We start from the raw sequence: 17618 nt of genomic DNA, 5'->3' as shown, positions 1-17618 counted from the left end.
GTGGCTAACAGAAGCGTACCCTGGATAACAAACAAGATACCCTTTAAATGCCTATGAATGATGCGAAAAAGTTGACAACTATTGACCCTACCCTCTTTGTCCTTTGGATATAAGAGAGTTATACATTCAGATAAAGGTAAGTGAACTGAATATACGGCTACCGGAGTAACTTTATATTTCCGACCCGTGTTCTATAAAGAGTGTTTTGAGTTTTAGTTGTTGACGTAAAACGAAAAGCAAACTATATTGAAAGAGTGTGGTAGCAATATAACCTAGATTGTTTTATATCCGATGGTTCCTTCTTTGTAATTCTTTTTTTTTGTAATATTATATTATGTACATATATTCAATGTGCATTTTAGTTTCTTAATAACCGGGTTTTTTCATTCTCCTGGAAAATTTAATCTTTAATATCATCATCACAAAATCCTAGAAGTTTCAATCCATTCAGCTTACTTCTTGTACTCATATACAATCTTTGCTCTACAACAGTTTCAGTATCACGCAAATATTTTCCCCCCTATTATTATTACTCGCAGCAAAGAAAAAAAACAAATCGATCAATTACTCCAAAAATAGAGAGGAGAGAGACAATATGGGAATATTACTGAAACGAAAAAAGCATTTAGACTCAGACAACGACAACCACGTCCCCAATTCACCCACATCAAACAAAAGCAACAGCGACCTAAATAAAACAGGAAGCAGGAAACGACACCGATTCAGTGACTTATTTTCCCATCGTTCACCTCGTGGCTCATTAGATAGCGCTTCAATTAACTCCGGTCCATCTATATTGCGCATGTCACTGAAAACTAGAACCGCACATAGGCTTTCCTCGCCCACTAGACCATATAATGATAGTTTTGCACTGCCATCAATACCTAGACCAACTTCACCATCGTTACCACCACCCCCACGACAACAACAACAGCCACATCATCAATCAAGGCCGCAAGGTCCACCTCAAATAATTGCCCCTCTTGATGAGGAAGACAACTCGCTAAGAGACTATGGTGAATATGTTCAAGATGCTTCTCAGGATCCGGCAATTGCTGTCAATGTGACTCGACAGGACTCTCGAACAGGAACTCTTGGGTCGTCGAAGGGGTCGCATCTACAAGCACCACCGCATTCAGATACTCAGAATTCAGCTCAATCGTCGTTGAATAATATTAGTCCAACCAAGTCATCGACAAATGATTCACATACGAAAAATGAATCAGGTGGGTTTATATCATCTCTACTTGCAGCTGCCAGTAACAAGATGTCAACTTTGCAAGATCCAGATGAAAAGGAGAAAAAGAAGGACCATCTGTTTGCAAACAGACTCGATAACTTTATTAAATCAGTGAAACATGAGGAGGAAAATCTTCTCTCTCCAGGCCATCATCTGGACAGTACCTCCATGGTAGCAAGCAATAGTGGTATACAGCGTGTTTCGACTGATGGTGAACACGATGCAGCACAATCAGTTCAATTCGAACCAGTTCGAGAATCTCCTTTGAATACAATGGGGAATGGTGATCTATCTCTTGCTGACTTTGAAAATAGCCAAATACAGGCTGTCAAATCAATAACTTCACAGCGATCGATCGATGGTCCTGGAGGAGTCAAGCGTGCCATGAGTCCTAGCCAACTCAACCGAAATTTACCTCCAGGAAATCAACTACAAGCAACTTCAAATGGAATGGATGTCAAACGTGTGCATAGAATGTCAACAAATGGTGGGCTGGTACCAGCGACAGAAAGACTGGTGTCGAATGGAAGAGCGTCTGTGGCACAATCTACTGTGACCAGCCCTAGTGGTACCGTGAATGAATCACAAGCACCAAATAGAACATTGGACCAGGATCGATTAGCTTATGAGTCAGGATCAGAAAATGAGGAGCTCGACAATGTAATTGATTACAACACAAAGATTGAACATGCACCAAAGAAACGCAATAAAGAGTTTCATCATGCGTTTAAGAAGCTACCCAAGAGTGAAAGGTTGATTGATGACTTTAGTTGTGCGCTTTCAAAAGATATCCTTGTACAGGGAAAGATGTACCTTAGTGATCATTATGTGTGTTTTAACTCGAATATCCTTGGTTGGATCAAACATATAATTATCCCTTTACAGGAAGTGATTCAAATTGAAAAGAAATCCACAGCAGGGTTGTTTCCGAATGGTATGATTATCAAAACTCTTCATCAAAGGTACACTTTTGCTAGTATCATAGGCCGTGTTTCAGCTTTCAAATTAATCACCAATGTTTGGCATCGTTTATTACTAGAAAAATCAAATATTGATCCAAAACAAATCGGCAAAAAGGCGCAAAGCTCTACCGCCAATGGCGCCTCTGGAGTCCAATCTGATAGCGATGACGGAAATACATCTGATGATGAGAATCTGGGTGGATCCGACGATGATGATGAAACTTCATTGGATGAAGAAGGGGAGGAAGGGGTGACTAAAGGCAATGGAGATACACCAAAGTCAGAAGAGGGTAGTAGTGGTAATGGTGGTAATGGTGGCGGTGGTGGCGATAGCTCTGGCGATTCCAATAGCGGGTTTAACGGGTTCCCCATTGTTGGACCAGCAACGCACGCGCCAACTGAAACTGGGTACTCAAAATCGTCCGATGAGACATTTATTACAGAGGACATTATTAAAGCACCACCTGGTGTGGTCTATTTACTATTATTCGGATCTGATACTTCCAAATTTGTACGTGTACTCAAAGATCAAAAAAATTTTGATGTTGATGAATCGGGTCTTCATGGATTAACTAAAGACAATAAAAGTCGTCATTATACATACATAAAACCCTTGGGTGGGCCAATTGGCCCCAAACAAACCAAATGTCTTCTTGATGATGATTTAATTGAATACAACCCAGAGAAATTTTATGAAATTGTTCAAACTACCCAAACTCCCGATGTTCCCAGCGGTAATTCATTTAAAGTCAAGACCAAGATTTTCCTTAGTTGGGCACAAAACAATCAAACCAAGATTTGGGTTGTGTCATCTATTGAGTGGAGTGGCAAATCATGGATCAAAGGAGCTATTGAAAAGGGAACTATTGATGGACAAAAGGATAGTATGAAGGATATGATTGAGACGTTGAATACGATTCTTGCTGAGGGTAATAACAAGAAGGATGGCGGTGCGACAAAGAGGAAGTCGACTAGGAGTAGACGTAATACTGAAAAGAAGGAGAAACCAGAAGAAAAACCAGTTGAACTACCAAAAACTATTCCGGAGCAAATTAGTGCTTTGGCTAAGTCTATTGGTGATCTGGTTCCAATTTCAATTATAGATAGTACCATAATGGGATTCATCATTATGTTTTTCACATTTCTTGTGGTTTACATGATAACCAACAAGTTCTTGTCGTTATTTTCCCATGGTGGAAGTAAAGATATTTCGAGATCCAAAGTGTATTGTGATGCTGAGAGGGAGGTTTGGCAATGGATCATTTCGCGAAGTGAGAATAAGTTGGACATGATGGATTCGTTGAATTGCAGTCATAATTGACAGAAGTTACCCTAGAGAGTATATATTCTGTATTATTAATAAAGATTACTTAGACGAAAGACATTGTAGCAGGTATAGATTTGTCTATGTGAGCACGTGCCACTAAGTTAGGCCCATTTCAACAACTACATAAACAGGTGACACATTTTTATGTCCATCTCATTTTGCTATTCATCGGCAGTCAGGAAGAACTTTGTGATAATAGTGCTGGCTGATGTATATCCATCAATCGTTTTCGATTATCTCTTTGTCGGAAACACAGTTTTGTGTAATGATAATTTCCTATTCGGGAACTCATTGCAAGAACTAAAAAAAGAGGAAATGTAGTCTATTGTAATGGGTGCACAGTGTCATTGTTGAATTAAAGGTCTAGATTTACTTCTTGACATTCATTGTTACCTTCTTGTCGTAATTCGGTGAGTAGTTAATGGTAACTGGAGTTTCATATATTTTCCGGCTTTGTTCATTAGCCGATAAATATGTATTGTGTGCTTGGTATTATTGTTATGCTCTTAAAAAAAAAACTTTCAATATCGAATTAACTCCGAGAACCAATTTTATTATAAGACCATCTGAATATACCATTCATAACAAATAATTATACGCCCATACCCCTTATTTGCCACGCATACCAACTAAACTTTCTTTCAACACTCGTTGCCATCGCATCACTATCCCCATTAACCGGTGTGTTGTTTGCCAATCAAATAAAAAGCACAAGCGATGTTTAACATACTTAGCCTAATATTCACTACGATAAATGCTTTAATACCAGGACTATACACCATCAAAGCACTTGACCAACAAATAGAGTTTCAACCTAGCTCATATCAGTTTCTACTCAATTATTGGCTATACTACATCCTACTAAATCTTATCGCATCGACCTTGTTCAATGATTGGGGGTTAGTTCATCTCGGTGCTAATTTAATCAAGTGTTGGCTATTCTATAGTGGTGAGAACAACATCGTATTGGTTAACCATGTGTTGTTGAGAAAATTTTGTCAACGTATCAGGCAAGGTGAGGTGATGATTCTGCATGTGTTGAGTAGAGTGGTTCCTCAATTTGGTGATTTAAATTATCAAGTACATAATTTTGGAGTCAAGTATGCGCAACCTGTCGAAGAAGATGTATCTATTGATGGAGAAGCAATCATGGAACAAGCTTGGAATCTTTTGCGAATTTGCCAATCTGTCCTTGTTGCTGCAACTACGTCAGCAAGTATTGAAGGCACATCCCCTAAATCAACACCAGAAGGAACCCCACCAAAGAAGCTTCGAAAGTTGCGTAATGTCAAATCGTTTACTTCGTTAAATTCTCGACAGAATTCTCATTCCGATTTGAAAAATATAAAACAGGAAAGACAAACACCACTGGGGTACCTTAATAAATTCTTTGCGTTGAACTTACAACGACCTCCATCACCAGGATTTGATCAAATTCAGCAAAAGAATAGAAATTCAAGCTCACCTGCTGCTCCCACTTTAAGTAACCCAACAAGTAATGGTGACGGTGGCCGTGGTAATGGCCATGTTGCCAAGGTCAAGAGAAGATCCAAATCTGGAAGCGAGTACGATTTGGGAGTTCCTTATTTGGGCGTCAGACAATCGCAAATGCAAAACACTAGAGACGACGAGCGACAATATCAGTATCAAGAACAACAGAATCCCAACTTCTTGCAACCTAGAGAGCCTAGAGAAAATGGACATATGAAACAGCGAAGCAGGGGACAGTTTGCAACAAATTACAACTCCCATCAACATCAGCAAGGGCAGATGCAACCACAATTCGTAATCGAAAATAGACAGGCTAGCTATACAACTCAAGCTGGATCAAATGGGAACTATGCTGCATCAAGAGATCGAAATACTGGTGTTAGAGGGAATGATGGATATAGAGTTAGTTCACGTGGAATGAGACATATGCAGGATGAATTGGGGCCGAATGGTGGCAGTGGGCAACTTCGAGGACCAGGTAAATTTGATGAGCTACCTGCTGTTCCCACTCCCTCAATGGTGATCAAATGATATTGAAGTGGATTTATGTAGACGATTTATTTTAAAAAATAGGCAAGAGTTGAAGCACATAAGTTGAAGGTGGTTATAAAGACGAAGATGAAGCAAATTACTAATTTTAGGCTCTTTTATAGACATAACACACAAATTTTTTGATACCCTTTTTTAAAACAATTCAAATCTACTTTGTAGTAAATGGAAAAAGATGCATAAAATCAGACCAGAAATATTCTGCGTAGTTACCGCAGCGAATATAGTATAACCTTGAGTACGAAAACAATCGACGATGAAAAATACATTAAAGTCATATCTTTTAACGATACTCTTCATGTTTGTCCACCGTCATTTCATATCAGCCACTATTCGTATGTTCCCCAAAGCTTGACTAGCTAACCTTTATATGACGTCATGTAAAACAATAAACCTAGATTTTGTGTAATGTCATAAAGTGCAGACATAAATTTACGACACAAATCAAATTGGTGGAGTCATTTCCGCAACTGAGATAGTATGTAGAATCCTTGTAACCGAGGGTGTTCAATAGTAATCACCTCCTCCTGAGCCTTGACAGAGCTATAGCAGTCTGTGAACTTTAAAAAGGTACAAGTATGACTTCCTTATAACTTAGTTGAATAGGAGTCAATTCATCTTTTCGGGATAATTAAAACCCGAGGATTAGAAGATCAATATTTCACACAAAGTGGAATTAAAAAAAGCCTCCAAAGAAGTCACGTGAAAATCAACGCGGATTTTTCATACTCCATTTTAATATTTAAGCAGTTAGCGTCACAGACCAAAGGTGTAGATGATAAACACTCTCTCCTTAGGCCACGGCTAAGATAGCATCCAGTAATATGAATGGTGCTTGTTCTTGTTGCTATATTTGTATGTTTGTTTTGTGTTATCCGTTACGGTAAAAAAACAAAAATAAAGTGTGCTTATTAAACAATGGAAAAATGGGAAATCAAGTGACAGTAACAAAAATTATTGGCACGAAGAGATCTGCCTTAACCAAAAAACTTTTTAATTTTCATCTTTCTTTACAAGTCTTCTTTCTCAAACTGATAATCATCACAACCAACACATACACACTAGATAGGAACAGGTAGATAACCTTTATTGCTTACTCAGTACACCCAACAAAACTTTCACCACAAAAGAACCAGTTGTGTATATTTTATATTGCATATACACATTTACACAGTTTTTCATATTTTGCAACACACACCAGTGGCATCAATCTCCGACATATTCTTGTTACTTCCACAATATATCAACCACTCATCGAAATACACAGAAATACACAGAAACATGTCTGATGTTACAGATCATGAAAAAGTTCTACTTGAATCGACCACGAACCTTGTGATAGATAATAGCAAAACTGTTTCAAGAGATAAAAGCTATTCACAGTCACAAACGTACATTTCTATGTCGCCACTGCCTTCTTCGGAGGCAAGTACATATGTAGGTAACAAAACATATGATTCTTCAATAAACACTGAACCACGCGATTCAAAATCAAAGAATACAGTTGATGAAGGCAAACCTACAGAATATCCAATTCTTAACACACATTCGATAGATAAAACAGTACCATCCATACCCCCAATCATTACAAACGACAAATATCCCACAGAGCCATTTGCAGAGTCTCTCAGTACGTCACCTACGTCCCCTTCTGCATATACAATCCCACGTGAATCTTTCAAGTCTCACTCAGCCACTTCTTCAACATCAACACTCACCCCAGAAGATCAAGAACGTATCTCAACAAAGGAAAAGAATCTCGATGAAATCAAACAACAATGCTCGTGCTTGATTCATGAGTTGGAAGGAAATGACCAACCAGAAGTCATCATCAAAAGACATATTCAACAATTGAAGAAATATAACGAACTAAAAGATGTTGCATTACAGTTGGTAACATTGATTGCAGATCAAAGGCAAGTAAAAACAACTGATATACTTAATGAAATGAAGCTAGAAGTCGGTGAAGATGGTAATGAGATTTAGAGAGTAAGGGTGTGAATGTTATTGTTTCTATGATATATCCCTTTTGATTTTTGGTAATGATGGTAATGATAAATAATAATAAATAATAATAATAGCAGTAACGTATATATAAAGATGCATAATGAAAACTTAGGTTTGGAGGGAAGAAAGTTTGATCGATGTGTAAGTTGATGTCTTGATGGCCTAGGGGAATACGAACTCTCTCTCTCTTAGACAATACCTTTCTTGCACTAAACACACTCACCTCACACTCCAGAGCAAACATACTACACTATCAATTGCTTGCTTAGAGTAGGATATAAAACATCTATGTTTCCTACGTGCGTATTCTATATATGTATATGTATATATGTCAGTTAATTGAGCAAAAAACAAAAAAAAGAACAATAAAGAAAAGAAGAAAAAAAAAAATTTCATGAGACAAAAACTTTCTCACAAACCCAAATCCAATCCCCCCTCCTCCTTTCCAAGTAGCCATAGAGCTTTAGGTGTATAACCAACGCTGTCCATTAGATGAATATAGAATAGAATTGATAGTATCATATAATGCAGATACTTCCTATAATATCGTCACTAATATGTCTTATACTCATAAGTCTTACATGGGCCAGAGAACGACTAGGGAAATCAACGGTGCCTGCCTTTAGACAGGAAAATGGGGTCATCCATGCAAGCGATGTACAATATAATCAGCATCAGCAGCAACCAGGGCAAGCACATATAACAGCACAGCATCAGCAGCAACCACATCAACTACATCATCAGCAAAATAGCAAGTCACTTCTACCATTGGAATTTCGATCGATTGATGACTGCGAATTACAAGACATTTTACTCGTTAGTGATATCAATGGGAACTTGCATGGGGTAGAGAGGAGTACTGGAACTATGGTTTGGACCTTGCCGATAGATGAACCATTGGTCAAAGTCCAAGCAAATAACACATTTGAGAACCTGAAAAGTCAGCAGTCAAATATTCTATGGTTTGTTGAACCATATGAAGATGGTACTTTGTACTACTTTACTCCTATGTATGGGTTAAATAAACTACCTACAAGTATAAAACATTTGGTGATGGAATCACCGTTTTCACTCAGTGGTGATGATAAGATCTATACAGGTACTAGGAAAACATCCTTGTACAGTTTAAATATTCACACAGGTGAAGTCAAGTCATCGTTCGGAAACCAAGATGAGTGTCCGGTGCTGCAAACCACTTTGCCTCCTAGACCTGGTGGACAAGACGATACCATAATGATTGGAAAGACAACATACGAATTGTCTATCCATTCCAAATCAAATAGTAATATTGTATGGAATGTTACCTATAATCAGTGGGTGCCAAACAATATTGACAATGACTTGATAATGCAAAATAAACAATCTTTAGACAAGTTATATTTCACCCCCTTCCATGATAGATCATTATTAGCCATAAATAAGGATATTGGTACTCCAATTTGGATCAGTCGGTTACCAGCATTGGCTGTCAACATATTTGATGTTTTTCATAATGATAAACAGAGAGATTATGTTCTTCTACCACATCCGTTGGAAGTATTGAATCAACTACAAACAAGTGACCCAAAGAATGATGATTTAGTTTTTATCAATAAAACAGCCAACTCGAATCAATGGGTGGCCATGAGCTTTCATAACTATCCCACTTTGATCAAAAGTGCTCCAATTTCCAAATACCAAGCTATCTTGAACCAATATTACGCAGGCGTTAATGAGGCAGCGGGGTACATTGAAAACTATCAACTTTCCACCAGTACGCCCGAACAAGTTGAACAGTTAATAACTGGTATTCATCGAGTTGTTGAACTATCCAGAGATTCATCTTATCAACCAATATCTAAATTTTCTTCACCCAAGGATATCAAAAGAATAGGGGATGGTAATGAAGAAAATAATACACCAGCACAACTGATTCCCAACATCATTGATGGCATTAAATTTCCTGCAAAAGTCTCTACTATTGGGTCGGACGTTATTATGCTTGAGCCTGTAAAGGATACTGTTGAGGATTTCCAATCGCATATAGGCTCTTCTGGATCAGGAGCCATTTTTAAACGTATTGTCGAGGATATAGGTGTTATGGTGGTCATTCTCATTTTAATATTAGCATTTGGAAGGTCAAACAAGTACGTCAAGAAACTATTTGGGGAATTCCGAACGAAGGATGATCTAGAAGTTGTGGGGGATGAAAAGCCTAAGCAGATTGTTGTTGAGCAACAATCGAACGGAATAGTTTATGAAAAGAGCAATTTGGCTGAGCCGGAGTCATTGAGAATTGAAAAACCAGACATCCTGGAGGAGCTAATGGAGGTCCTTGAAGTGGAAAACACGCAATCAGCAAATAAACCTACTGAGGGTCTACGAAAGAAGAAGGTCACAATTGTTGAACCAGAAGTAAAGCCTGTGGAGGATATTGATATCGGTGTTCATTCTTTGTTACCTCAACAAGAGGACGTTTCACAATTAGGGCAGGGAAACATTGCAACTCAAGACAATGAAGATGAGAAAGAGCACATTGAAACCGAACCAGTTGCAAAAAAAAAGCGGAAAAGAGGTAGTAGAGGGGGAGCCAAGCGAGGCGGCAGACATATCAACAAGAACAAAAGTACCGAAGATAAGGAGTCTAGCAATGAGGACAAAAATAGTGAAGATGACGTTGAGGAGGAAGTTATTGCAACAAAGAGTCTTATACAGACCTTACCATTGCCACCTAAACTGAAAAAGAAGTTACAAATAGAAAATAATTTGGTCATTTCGGATAAAATTCTTGGCTACGGATCACATGGTACAGTTGTTTTTGAAGGTACATTTGAAAATCGACCAGTCGCAGTTAAGCGAATGTTGCTTGATTTTTATGACATTGCCAACCATGAAGTTAGATTGTTGCAAGAATCCGATGATCATCCTAATGTCATCAGGTACTTTTGCTCTCAGTCGTCCGAATCGGAAAAATTTCTATACATTGCCTTGGAGCTTTGTTTATGTACTTTGGAAGATATTATCGAAAAACCGCAAAAGGTTGCTGATTTATCGATACCGAGAAGAAATGATATTTTGTACCAGTTGGCTAGTGGGCTACATTATCTACATTCATTGAAAATAGTTCATCGAGATATCAAACCTCAGAACATTTTGGTTGCTAATGTTAAGAAACCTAATCATTTGAAAAAGGACCCTATTGTACTAGAGCAAATTCAGTATGAGAATAATGTCCGATTATTGATATCGGACTTTGGATTGTGTAAGAAGTTGGAACACGATCAGTCATCGTTTAGAGCAACTACTCAACATGCAGCTTCAGGAACTTCAGGATGGAGGGCACCTGAATTATTACTCAATCATGACTTGTTAGAAATTTCACCTGACTCCATCTCGTCTGTCCATTCAAATGGAGCCACATCCACCATATCTGCAACATCTTCATCTACAGCATATACTGCAGGAGGCAAACGATTAACTAAAGCCATTGATATATTTTCCCTTGGGTGTGTATTTTTCTACATTCTAACTAATGGCTTACATCCATTTGGTGATCGATATATGAGGGAGGGTAACATCATCAAAGGTGAATATGATTTATCTATTTTACCCACTAAATGTCCACATGATAAATATGAATCAATTGATTTGATTTCAAGTTTAATTCACGCAAACCCAGCAATGCGCCCTAACACCACCAAAATTCTCAATCATCCCCTTTTCTGGTCAAATACTAAACGACTTGAATTTTTGCTCAAAGTCAGTGATCGATTTGAAATTGAAAAACGTGATCCACCAAGTGCATTATTACTAGAATTGGAAAAGCATGCAGTAACGGTACATAATCTCGATTGGCATACTCAGTTAGCTGATGATGAATTTTTGGAAAATTTGGGCAAGTATCGAAAATATCAAACTACCAAATTGATGGATTTGTTACGAGCTATTCGAAACAAGTATCATCATTATAATGACATGCCTGTGAGCCTACAGGATAAAATGGCTCCATTACCTAACGGTTTTTATCAGTATTTCAATGATAAGTTTCCTCATTTGTTGATGGAGATTTATTATTGTGTACAAGAGAATTTGAAACATGAGTATGTGTTTAGTGAATATTTTGCATAGAAAATAGAAGAGATTTAATTACAGTTATTAATCGTACGTGATCATGCGTAAAGTGACTTCATTTGATTATGTCTACTTATTCTTTGATTTCTTTAGTTTATCAGATCTAGGTGGTAAATACCCGTGTTTGACTTTGGTTACTTTATTCTTGGACATTGATTTATCCTTTTGTTTCGACAGCTTATCTTTTTTCTTTAGCTTACCTCTCTTCACACTCTCGATTGGTGTCTTCAGTACTGCTTCTTTCAGTGATTCCGATTTCGCTTTTCGATCACTTTTTTCATCATCATCATCATCTTCTTCTTCTTCTTCTTCTTCTTCAAATCTCGTATGAGTACCTTGGAAATTCTGCGAACTTATAGCAGGTCCAACATCCTTCACCGTGCTTGCATCGCCATTCTTGACTCCTAACGTGCGAGTTAAAAACTCCTTTGTCTTTTCCTTCTCCACTACATTCTGCTCATCATTTTTGTTATTTTCCATATTCTTCGCTCTCATCATATAACTCTTCACTCTAGCTAATTCCTTCTTGATAGGGTGGACCTCGGTATCAATTCCGATGGTTTTCAAATATGAATATATCGTTGATATTAGTACGTATTGGAAATTATTAAGGAATTTGATCTTGTCTTGCGCTGTTGATTGTTGTGCTAGATGTTCATCGAGAGTTCGTGATAGGAGTGGCTCAAGAGTTGGTTCATATTGGAGAATTGATTGGTCGAGGGATTTAAGGTATAGTTCGATGTTGCCTAAGTTATCCATTATGATGTGTAAGTTTATGTGGTTGAATAATGGTGGGAGTAGTTGTTTAATGCTCATTGAATTTTTTTTGCAGATTTTTTGTGATCTCATCACATACACCAATTGATATCCAAAACCATTATATAACGCTAGACAGGACGGCACTACAACGATGGTCAGACATAACAGACAGATACTTACTGCGGGCAAAAACTATGCTGAGAAGCAAGCCAAAAAACACGCAGTAAATGAGGTAACATTTGACAAAGAAAGTCGTGAAGAGTATTTGACTGGTTTCCATAAACGTAAATTACAAAGGAAAAAGAAAGCCCAAGAATATAATAAGGAACAAGAAAGGTTAGCTAGGATAGAAGAGAGGAAACAATTGCGTGATGAACGTAAACGAGATTTGGAGAATCAGTTGCGTGAGTTTAATGAAAAGGCAAAGGAACTTGCAATGATAAATGGTGGCTTAGCTGATGATATTGAAGAGGAGGGTGAAGGTAGTGATGATGATGAATGGACTGGGTTTGATGAAGACGGATCTGAAGAAAACCCTAAAGAAGATAAACCAGTTTCACTAAAGGGAATATTACATCACAAAGAAATATACGAGCCTGATTCAGATGCTAATGGATTTGGCGATGAAACAACAGTGACAATAGAATCAATAGATAAACCATTAGGAAGTGCCAACGGAGCTAATTTGGAAGAGATTGCCAAAACTAACAATGTTGATTTAAACAAATCGGAAGAAGTTTTGGAAGAAGCGGTTGAACGAGCAAAGAACTATGCTGTATTATGTGGTGTTTCTAAACCTTCAAAAGTAGAGAAACCAAAGACCAAGAAGAAGAAGTTTAGATATTTGAGTAAAGCGGAACGAAGGGAGAATACAAGAAAAGAGAAACTTAAGAGTAAACTTCGAGGAAAGAAATAATTGAATGGAGGGTTGACTTGTTGGGATTACTTAATTAACAAATGTATTATTTAAAATGCTTAGGTGAATTGAACTCATAATTGTAGAAAGGATGTGTTTTATAATTTGATTGATGTGAAGTTTGAACTTGCAGTTTGATTCGAGGCCGGGTAATATTGTAATTATTCAATGCGAAATCTTGACAAGTGATGAGTGAAAAAAAAGCAAAAAAAAGCAAAAAAAACTTCACTTCAAACACAACTCTTCTTCTTCTTCAATTCGAATTCGACTTTCAATTCGACTTCACTAGGTTGAACTGGTTTTCAACTATACTTCAATAGTATGTTTTTCTTATCAAACAACAATTCATTTCTGATTCAATCGATTTGTTTTCTTATGTTTTTTAATATGATGACAAAGATGTCGCCCCAAACGGAGGATCCTATATTTCAGGACGCTGACCGATTCGATTCATTAGCCAAACACTGAAAATTCTGATACAACGATCATAAGAAGGATACAATCGTGAGAGTTAAATTATCATGGATTAGGAAACTTTGTTACTAACTAAATCTTAGGACTTAGATATATATGCTTAATATATATTAGTCATAACATTCTGTTTTTTTTGCACTGTAGATCTTAGGAAGTCGTGATTAAGAAGGATCAATTCTATACTCGATTCAGATGCTGTTGTTTGGCTAATGATGTTTTCCATGCTAATCATGAAATTGTTTAATGATTATCAACTTTTTTAAAAATCGTGTACTTTTTATAAGGCACGTCTGAAGCCAAATTCATGCATTTGATTTCGCAATAGAAGGATATCCCTTCCTATGTTTATAAGTTTGCATTTTCTTAGCTTCATTTCATGCTCTGTGAATTGGCGTCTATCACCACTAAGGCTCTCTTTCTCGGCTGGTACGCGCCATATGTCGATTTGATCTAAAAAAAATTCTTTATGTAAACAAGAAAGTCTTTTTGGAAAATTCATAAACTTCTTATTGACAACTACCCCCACTCTCTCAAATGCCAAGATGGATGAACCACTGAACGAAACTGAAGCCATATTGTTCAACGATCTCATACCACTTCCATTCCGAATCTTGGGTTTAATTCAACTAGGTCTTACGCTATGGTTTTTACTTAATGTCTTATTATTCAATTTTTCATTATTGAACTTACTTCAACTACTCAACTTATCATATAACCCGCATAAATATACCCAGTTGGATGGCCCACTACCTTGTAATGGAGAATATGCAACTTCGATTCCTGCTGATAGACATGAAAATAGTCGGTTAATTAGTGGCATTTGGATGAGCTTAAAGGGGATCACGGTGGTTAATGTACTTAGTTGGATTATATTTAAATTGGTACAGTGGTTTAATAGCGATTGGAAGGTGGTTTACTATAGTGTACCCGTACTACTGTTTGCATATATTTTCAATCGGTTGTTCTATGCCAATTCAATGAGTCCCGGTCAAGTACGAATTTGGACTACAATGAAACGAATTTTACGGGGAGGGATTAATTCTCAGTCCATGAGAAGCAATGATATTTTAATTAGTGATTCATTGGTTTCTTTTGCTAAAGTGATTAATGATTTTGGGTTATTTATATGGAATTATTATATTGATGGGTCCAGGGCATACAATTATAAATTAGAATTTGTCATATTATGTATTCCAACTTGTATCAGGATAAAGCAATGTTGGTATGAATACAAAACTACAAAACAAGTTCAACATTTACTAAATCTTGTCAAATATGGTACTGGTTTGGGTCCACTTATAATCAATGTATTTATTAAATCTACATTGGTGAATACTAATGATGAAGCCAAACAATCGGGTCAGTTAATCAATGAGTTAACATCACTTAATAAATGGTGGTATGTGTTACTGACGCTAAATTCAACGTATTCATTCATTTGGGATATCAAAATGGATTGGAATTTACAACTATTCAACAAACTATTCAATCCGAATGCACAATTTCACGTACTACGTATCCACAAAGCATACGCCAATTTCGTCTATTTTATTGCCATAGTCATTGACTTTGTTTTACGTTTCATTTGGGTACTCAAATTATTCATAATTAATGAACAACTACACGACTCGGAAATTAAACTTATACATGTGTTTTCTACATTTCTATTTGGTTACGATGCTTATTCTTTTGGATATGTGGTTATTGAAATATTGGAAATCTTAAGACGTTGGTTGTGGTGTTTTATTAAGTTAGAAAGTGATTGGGTTAAATTGAAAATTCAGGAACAGGAACAAGTGGGACAAAAGGGTGAAGATGTTGAATTGACAGAGGTTGAGAAACGGTAAATTAGGTGGAGAGCTTGAGGTGGAGATTATACATCCAGATTTTTAGACTTTATAGATTTTAGCATAAAAAAATTACTTTCACATTGCATTGATCTTTAATTGATTTGAATTTATTCATTCAATAAATAAGTATAAAATATAGTTGAATAGCCAATAACTTCAACCATATACCAGCTATCCCATGTAAACTCTTGTCACACACCGCCAGTATTGAACACAAACTGCTTCAGTAGTCAAGCAAAGTTACACACTCTCTAACCCCATAAACAAAAGCAGCACTTCCTCCTCGCCATGACCCCTCCAAACTTAGTAACGCTCACCCTTGTGATCTTCTAACCATTTCTCAGCACTGTTTCTAAATGCCAAATCTGCCTTGGGACTAATTCTTGACTCACTAGCCCATTTATATTTCAATGGTGATTTGATTAATCCGTAGAGTACTGCTACGGATGACATTGTGAGTATTGCCGGTACACTTAACGATGGTGCGTGAGCCATTTTCAAATTTCTGCTGGTTGTTTTTGTATATGATGGAAGTAGTTTAGTGCTTACCGTTTTATATTTTGGTTTTTTTTCCTTCAGCTTGTGGTTGGTTGGTCGGTTGGTCAATTTTTTTGTTGAAGATTTTCGGGTGCTACCAACTGACTCTTCAATTTTTTTGTATTTTTGAATTTCCTTCTCAAATGGTAAATTTTTTTTCAGACTCAGTTAAGAAAGGTTTATACTAGCAATATCGACCTAAGTCTCCAGATTATCGAGGGGATCATCTTTCGTACTACAGCCAGAGCTACTATGTTAAGGTTTTTATCACGTTCGGCTAATGTTAGGTCCAAACAACTACTAAATCAATCCAATAGCATCATCATACGTGGGTTACAACAATCGACAAGAATAAGGCATGCTACAGTTGGTCCATCCAAAACTCCGTCGGATCCCATTCAGTCCAGCTCGGTAGATGATTTTTCCAAATCGAACATATTCATCCATAGATTACCCGAATCAACGGCTGAGCAATCACCGTTACTAGTTTCATTACATAGTAGACTCAATTTGAGTCCTCAATTTAAATTAAGTACTCTTTCACAATGTCTCAATATGGTTAAAACTACAAGTCAGCAGGGGGAAGGGTTAGCAAACAATTTTGGATTGAATACTATGGGAAAGACATTGTTGAGTTATTATGTGGCTGAATATCTTTTGTTACATTTTCCTAGATTGCCTATGAGTATACACAATGCTGCTGTTGATTCATTAATGGGAGTGGAGACTTTGTCTGAGATTGGAAGGTCTACTTTTGGTATCGAAGTTGATTCTGTTTCGAAATTGGATAGATTTTTGGGTCAGGAATCGGAATTTATCAAGTATGGAAGATTGAGGTTTATGACTAATAATGAGATCGAAAATAAGGTGGCAGTGGATGGAATTGAGGAAGTTTTGGGAAATAACGGAAAAAACAGTATATTAAAACAAGAAGATGTAGCTTATGCATCAGCAGTGAGATCAATAATTGGTGGAATATATACTCATTGTGGTGAAGAAGCAGCTAAACAATTCATCACCGACCACATTCTTTCAAGAAAATTACCATTGGAAAGCATGTTTCAATTTGATAAACCAATAGCTGAATTAATCAGATTATGTGATAAATTGGAATTCAAAGAGCCTGTCAAGATTAGACTTATTGCTGAAACAGGTAGAAAATCAGCTCACCCACAATTTCTTGCTGGTGTTTTTGTTGGTGCTGAGAAATTAGGAGAAGGTGTGGGATCCAGTTTAAAGGAAGCTCAAATTAGAGCTAGTATCAATAGCTTATTGGCTTATTATTTGTACTCACCTATTAGTGTCGATGGAAACCAGGTAAAAGTGCCAAGTGATGAAGGTTACAAGTTTGAAGGAGTTGTCGATGGTGGAGAAGTTGCTATATAATGAGGCAGAC

General features: G+C 37.0%; 9 protein-coding genes across 9 annotated transcripts; 7 read left to right on the top strand and 2 right to left on the bottom strand. All coding sequences in view use genetic code 12, as the record gives it.

The window, feature by feature from the left end:
- Window positions 1–595: 595 nt before the first annotated feature.
- On the top strand, window positions 596–3523 carry CORT_0A07800 (glucosyltransferase; the record flags this gene model as incomplete). The annotated part of the gene is made up of 1 exon (XM_003866557.1): window positions 596–3523. The coding sequence occupies one exon, from the start codon at window positions 596–598 to the stop codon at window positions 3521–3523; it is 2928 nt and encodes a 975-aa protein (XP_003866605.1).
- A 723-nt stretch (window positions 3524–4246) lies between these two features.
- CORT_0A07790 (hypothetical protein) lies at window positions 4247–5551 on the top strand (the record flags this gene model as incomplete). Its single annotated transcript, XM_003866556.1, has 1 exon — window positions 4247–5551. One exon carries the CDS (start codon window positions 4247–4249, stop codon window positions 5549–5551), a length of 1305 nt encoding a protein of 434 aa, XP_003866604.1.
- Window positions 5552–6850: 1299 nt separating this feature from the next.
- CORT_0A07780 (hypothetical protein) lies at window positions 6851–7555 on the top strand (the record flags this gene model as incomplete). Its single annotated transcript, XM_003866555.1, has 1 exon — window positions 6851–7555. One exon carries the CDS (start codon window positions 6851–6853, stop codon window positions 7553–7555), a length of 705 nt encoding a protein of 234 aa, XP_003866603.1.
- Window positions 7556–8101: 546 nt separating this feature from the next.
- Window positions 8102–11683, top strand: CORT_0A07770 (Ire1 protein kinase; the record flags this gene model as incomplete). Its single annotated transcript, XM_003866554.1, has 1 exon — window positions 8102–11683. One exon carries the CDS (start codon window positions 8102–8104, stop codon window positions 11681–11683), a length of 3582 nt encoding a protein of 1193 aa, XP_003866602.1.
- A 72-nt stretch (window positions 11684–11755) lies between these two features.
- Window positions 11756–12535, bottom strand: CORT_0A07760 (hypothetical protein; the record flags this gene model as incomplete). The annotated part of the gene is made up of 1 exon (XM_003866553.1): window positions 11756–12535. One exon carries the CDS (start codon window positions 12533–12535, stop codon window positions 11756–11758), a length of 780 nt encoding a protein of 259 aa, XP_003866601.1.
- Window positions 12536–12596: 61 nt separating this feature from the next.
- Window positions 12597–13361, top strand: CORT_0A07750 (pre-60S pre-ribosomal particle subunit; the record flags this gene model as incomplete). The annotated part of the gene is made up of 1 exon (XM_003866552.1): window positions 12597–13361. One exon carries the CDS (start codon window positions 12597–12599, stop codon window positions 13359–13361), a length of 765 nt encoding a protein of 254 aa, XP_003866600.1.
- A 1016-nt stretch (window positions 13362–14377) lies between these two features.
- CORT_0A07740 (Erd1 protein) lies at window positions 14378–15682 on the top strand (the record flags this gene model as incomplete). Its single annotated transcript, XM_003866551.1, has 1 exon — window positions 14378–15682. The coding sequence occupies one exon, from the start codon at window positions 14378–14380 to the stop codon at window positions 15680–15682; it is 1305 nt and encodes a 434-aa protein (XP_003866599.1).
- A 306-nt stretch (window positions 15683–15988) lies between these two features.
- CORT_0A07730 (hypothetical protein) lies at window positions 15989–16180 on the bottom strand (the record flags this gene model as incomplete). Its single annotated transcript, XM_003866550.1, has 1 exon — window positions 15989–16180. One exon carries the CDS (start codon window positions 16178–16180, stop codon window positions 15989–15991), a length of 192 nt encoding a protein of 63 aa, XP_003866598.1.
- Window positions 16181–16474: 294 nt separating this feature from the next.
- Window positions 16475–17608, top strand: CORT_0A07720 (Mrpl3 ribosomal protein of the large subunit, mitochondrial MRPL3; the record flags this gene model as incomplete). Its single annotated transcript, XM_003866549.1, has 1 exon — window positions 16475–17608. One exon carries the CDS (start codon window positions 16475–16477, stop codon window positions 17606–17608), a length of 1134 nt encoding a protein of 377 aa, XP_003866597.1.
- Between the last annotated feature and the right edge of the window lie 10 nt (window positions 17609–17618).

The sequence above is a fragment of the Candida orthopsilosis genome (assembly GCF_000315875.1).
Source record: "Candida orthopsilosis Co 90-125, chromosome 1 draft sequence".
NCBI classification, from domain to species: Eukaryota; Fungi; Ascomycota; class Pichiomycetes; order Serinales; family Debaryomycetaceae; genus Lodderomyces; species Lodderomyces orthopsilosis.
Note: the sequence above shows the minus strand (reverse complement) of the source record. Positions and strands in the feature narration are given on the sequence as shown.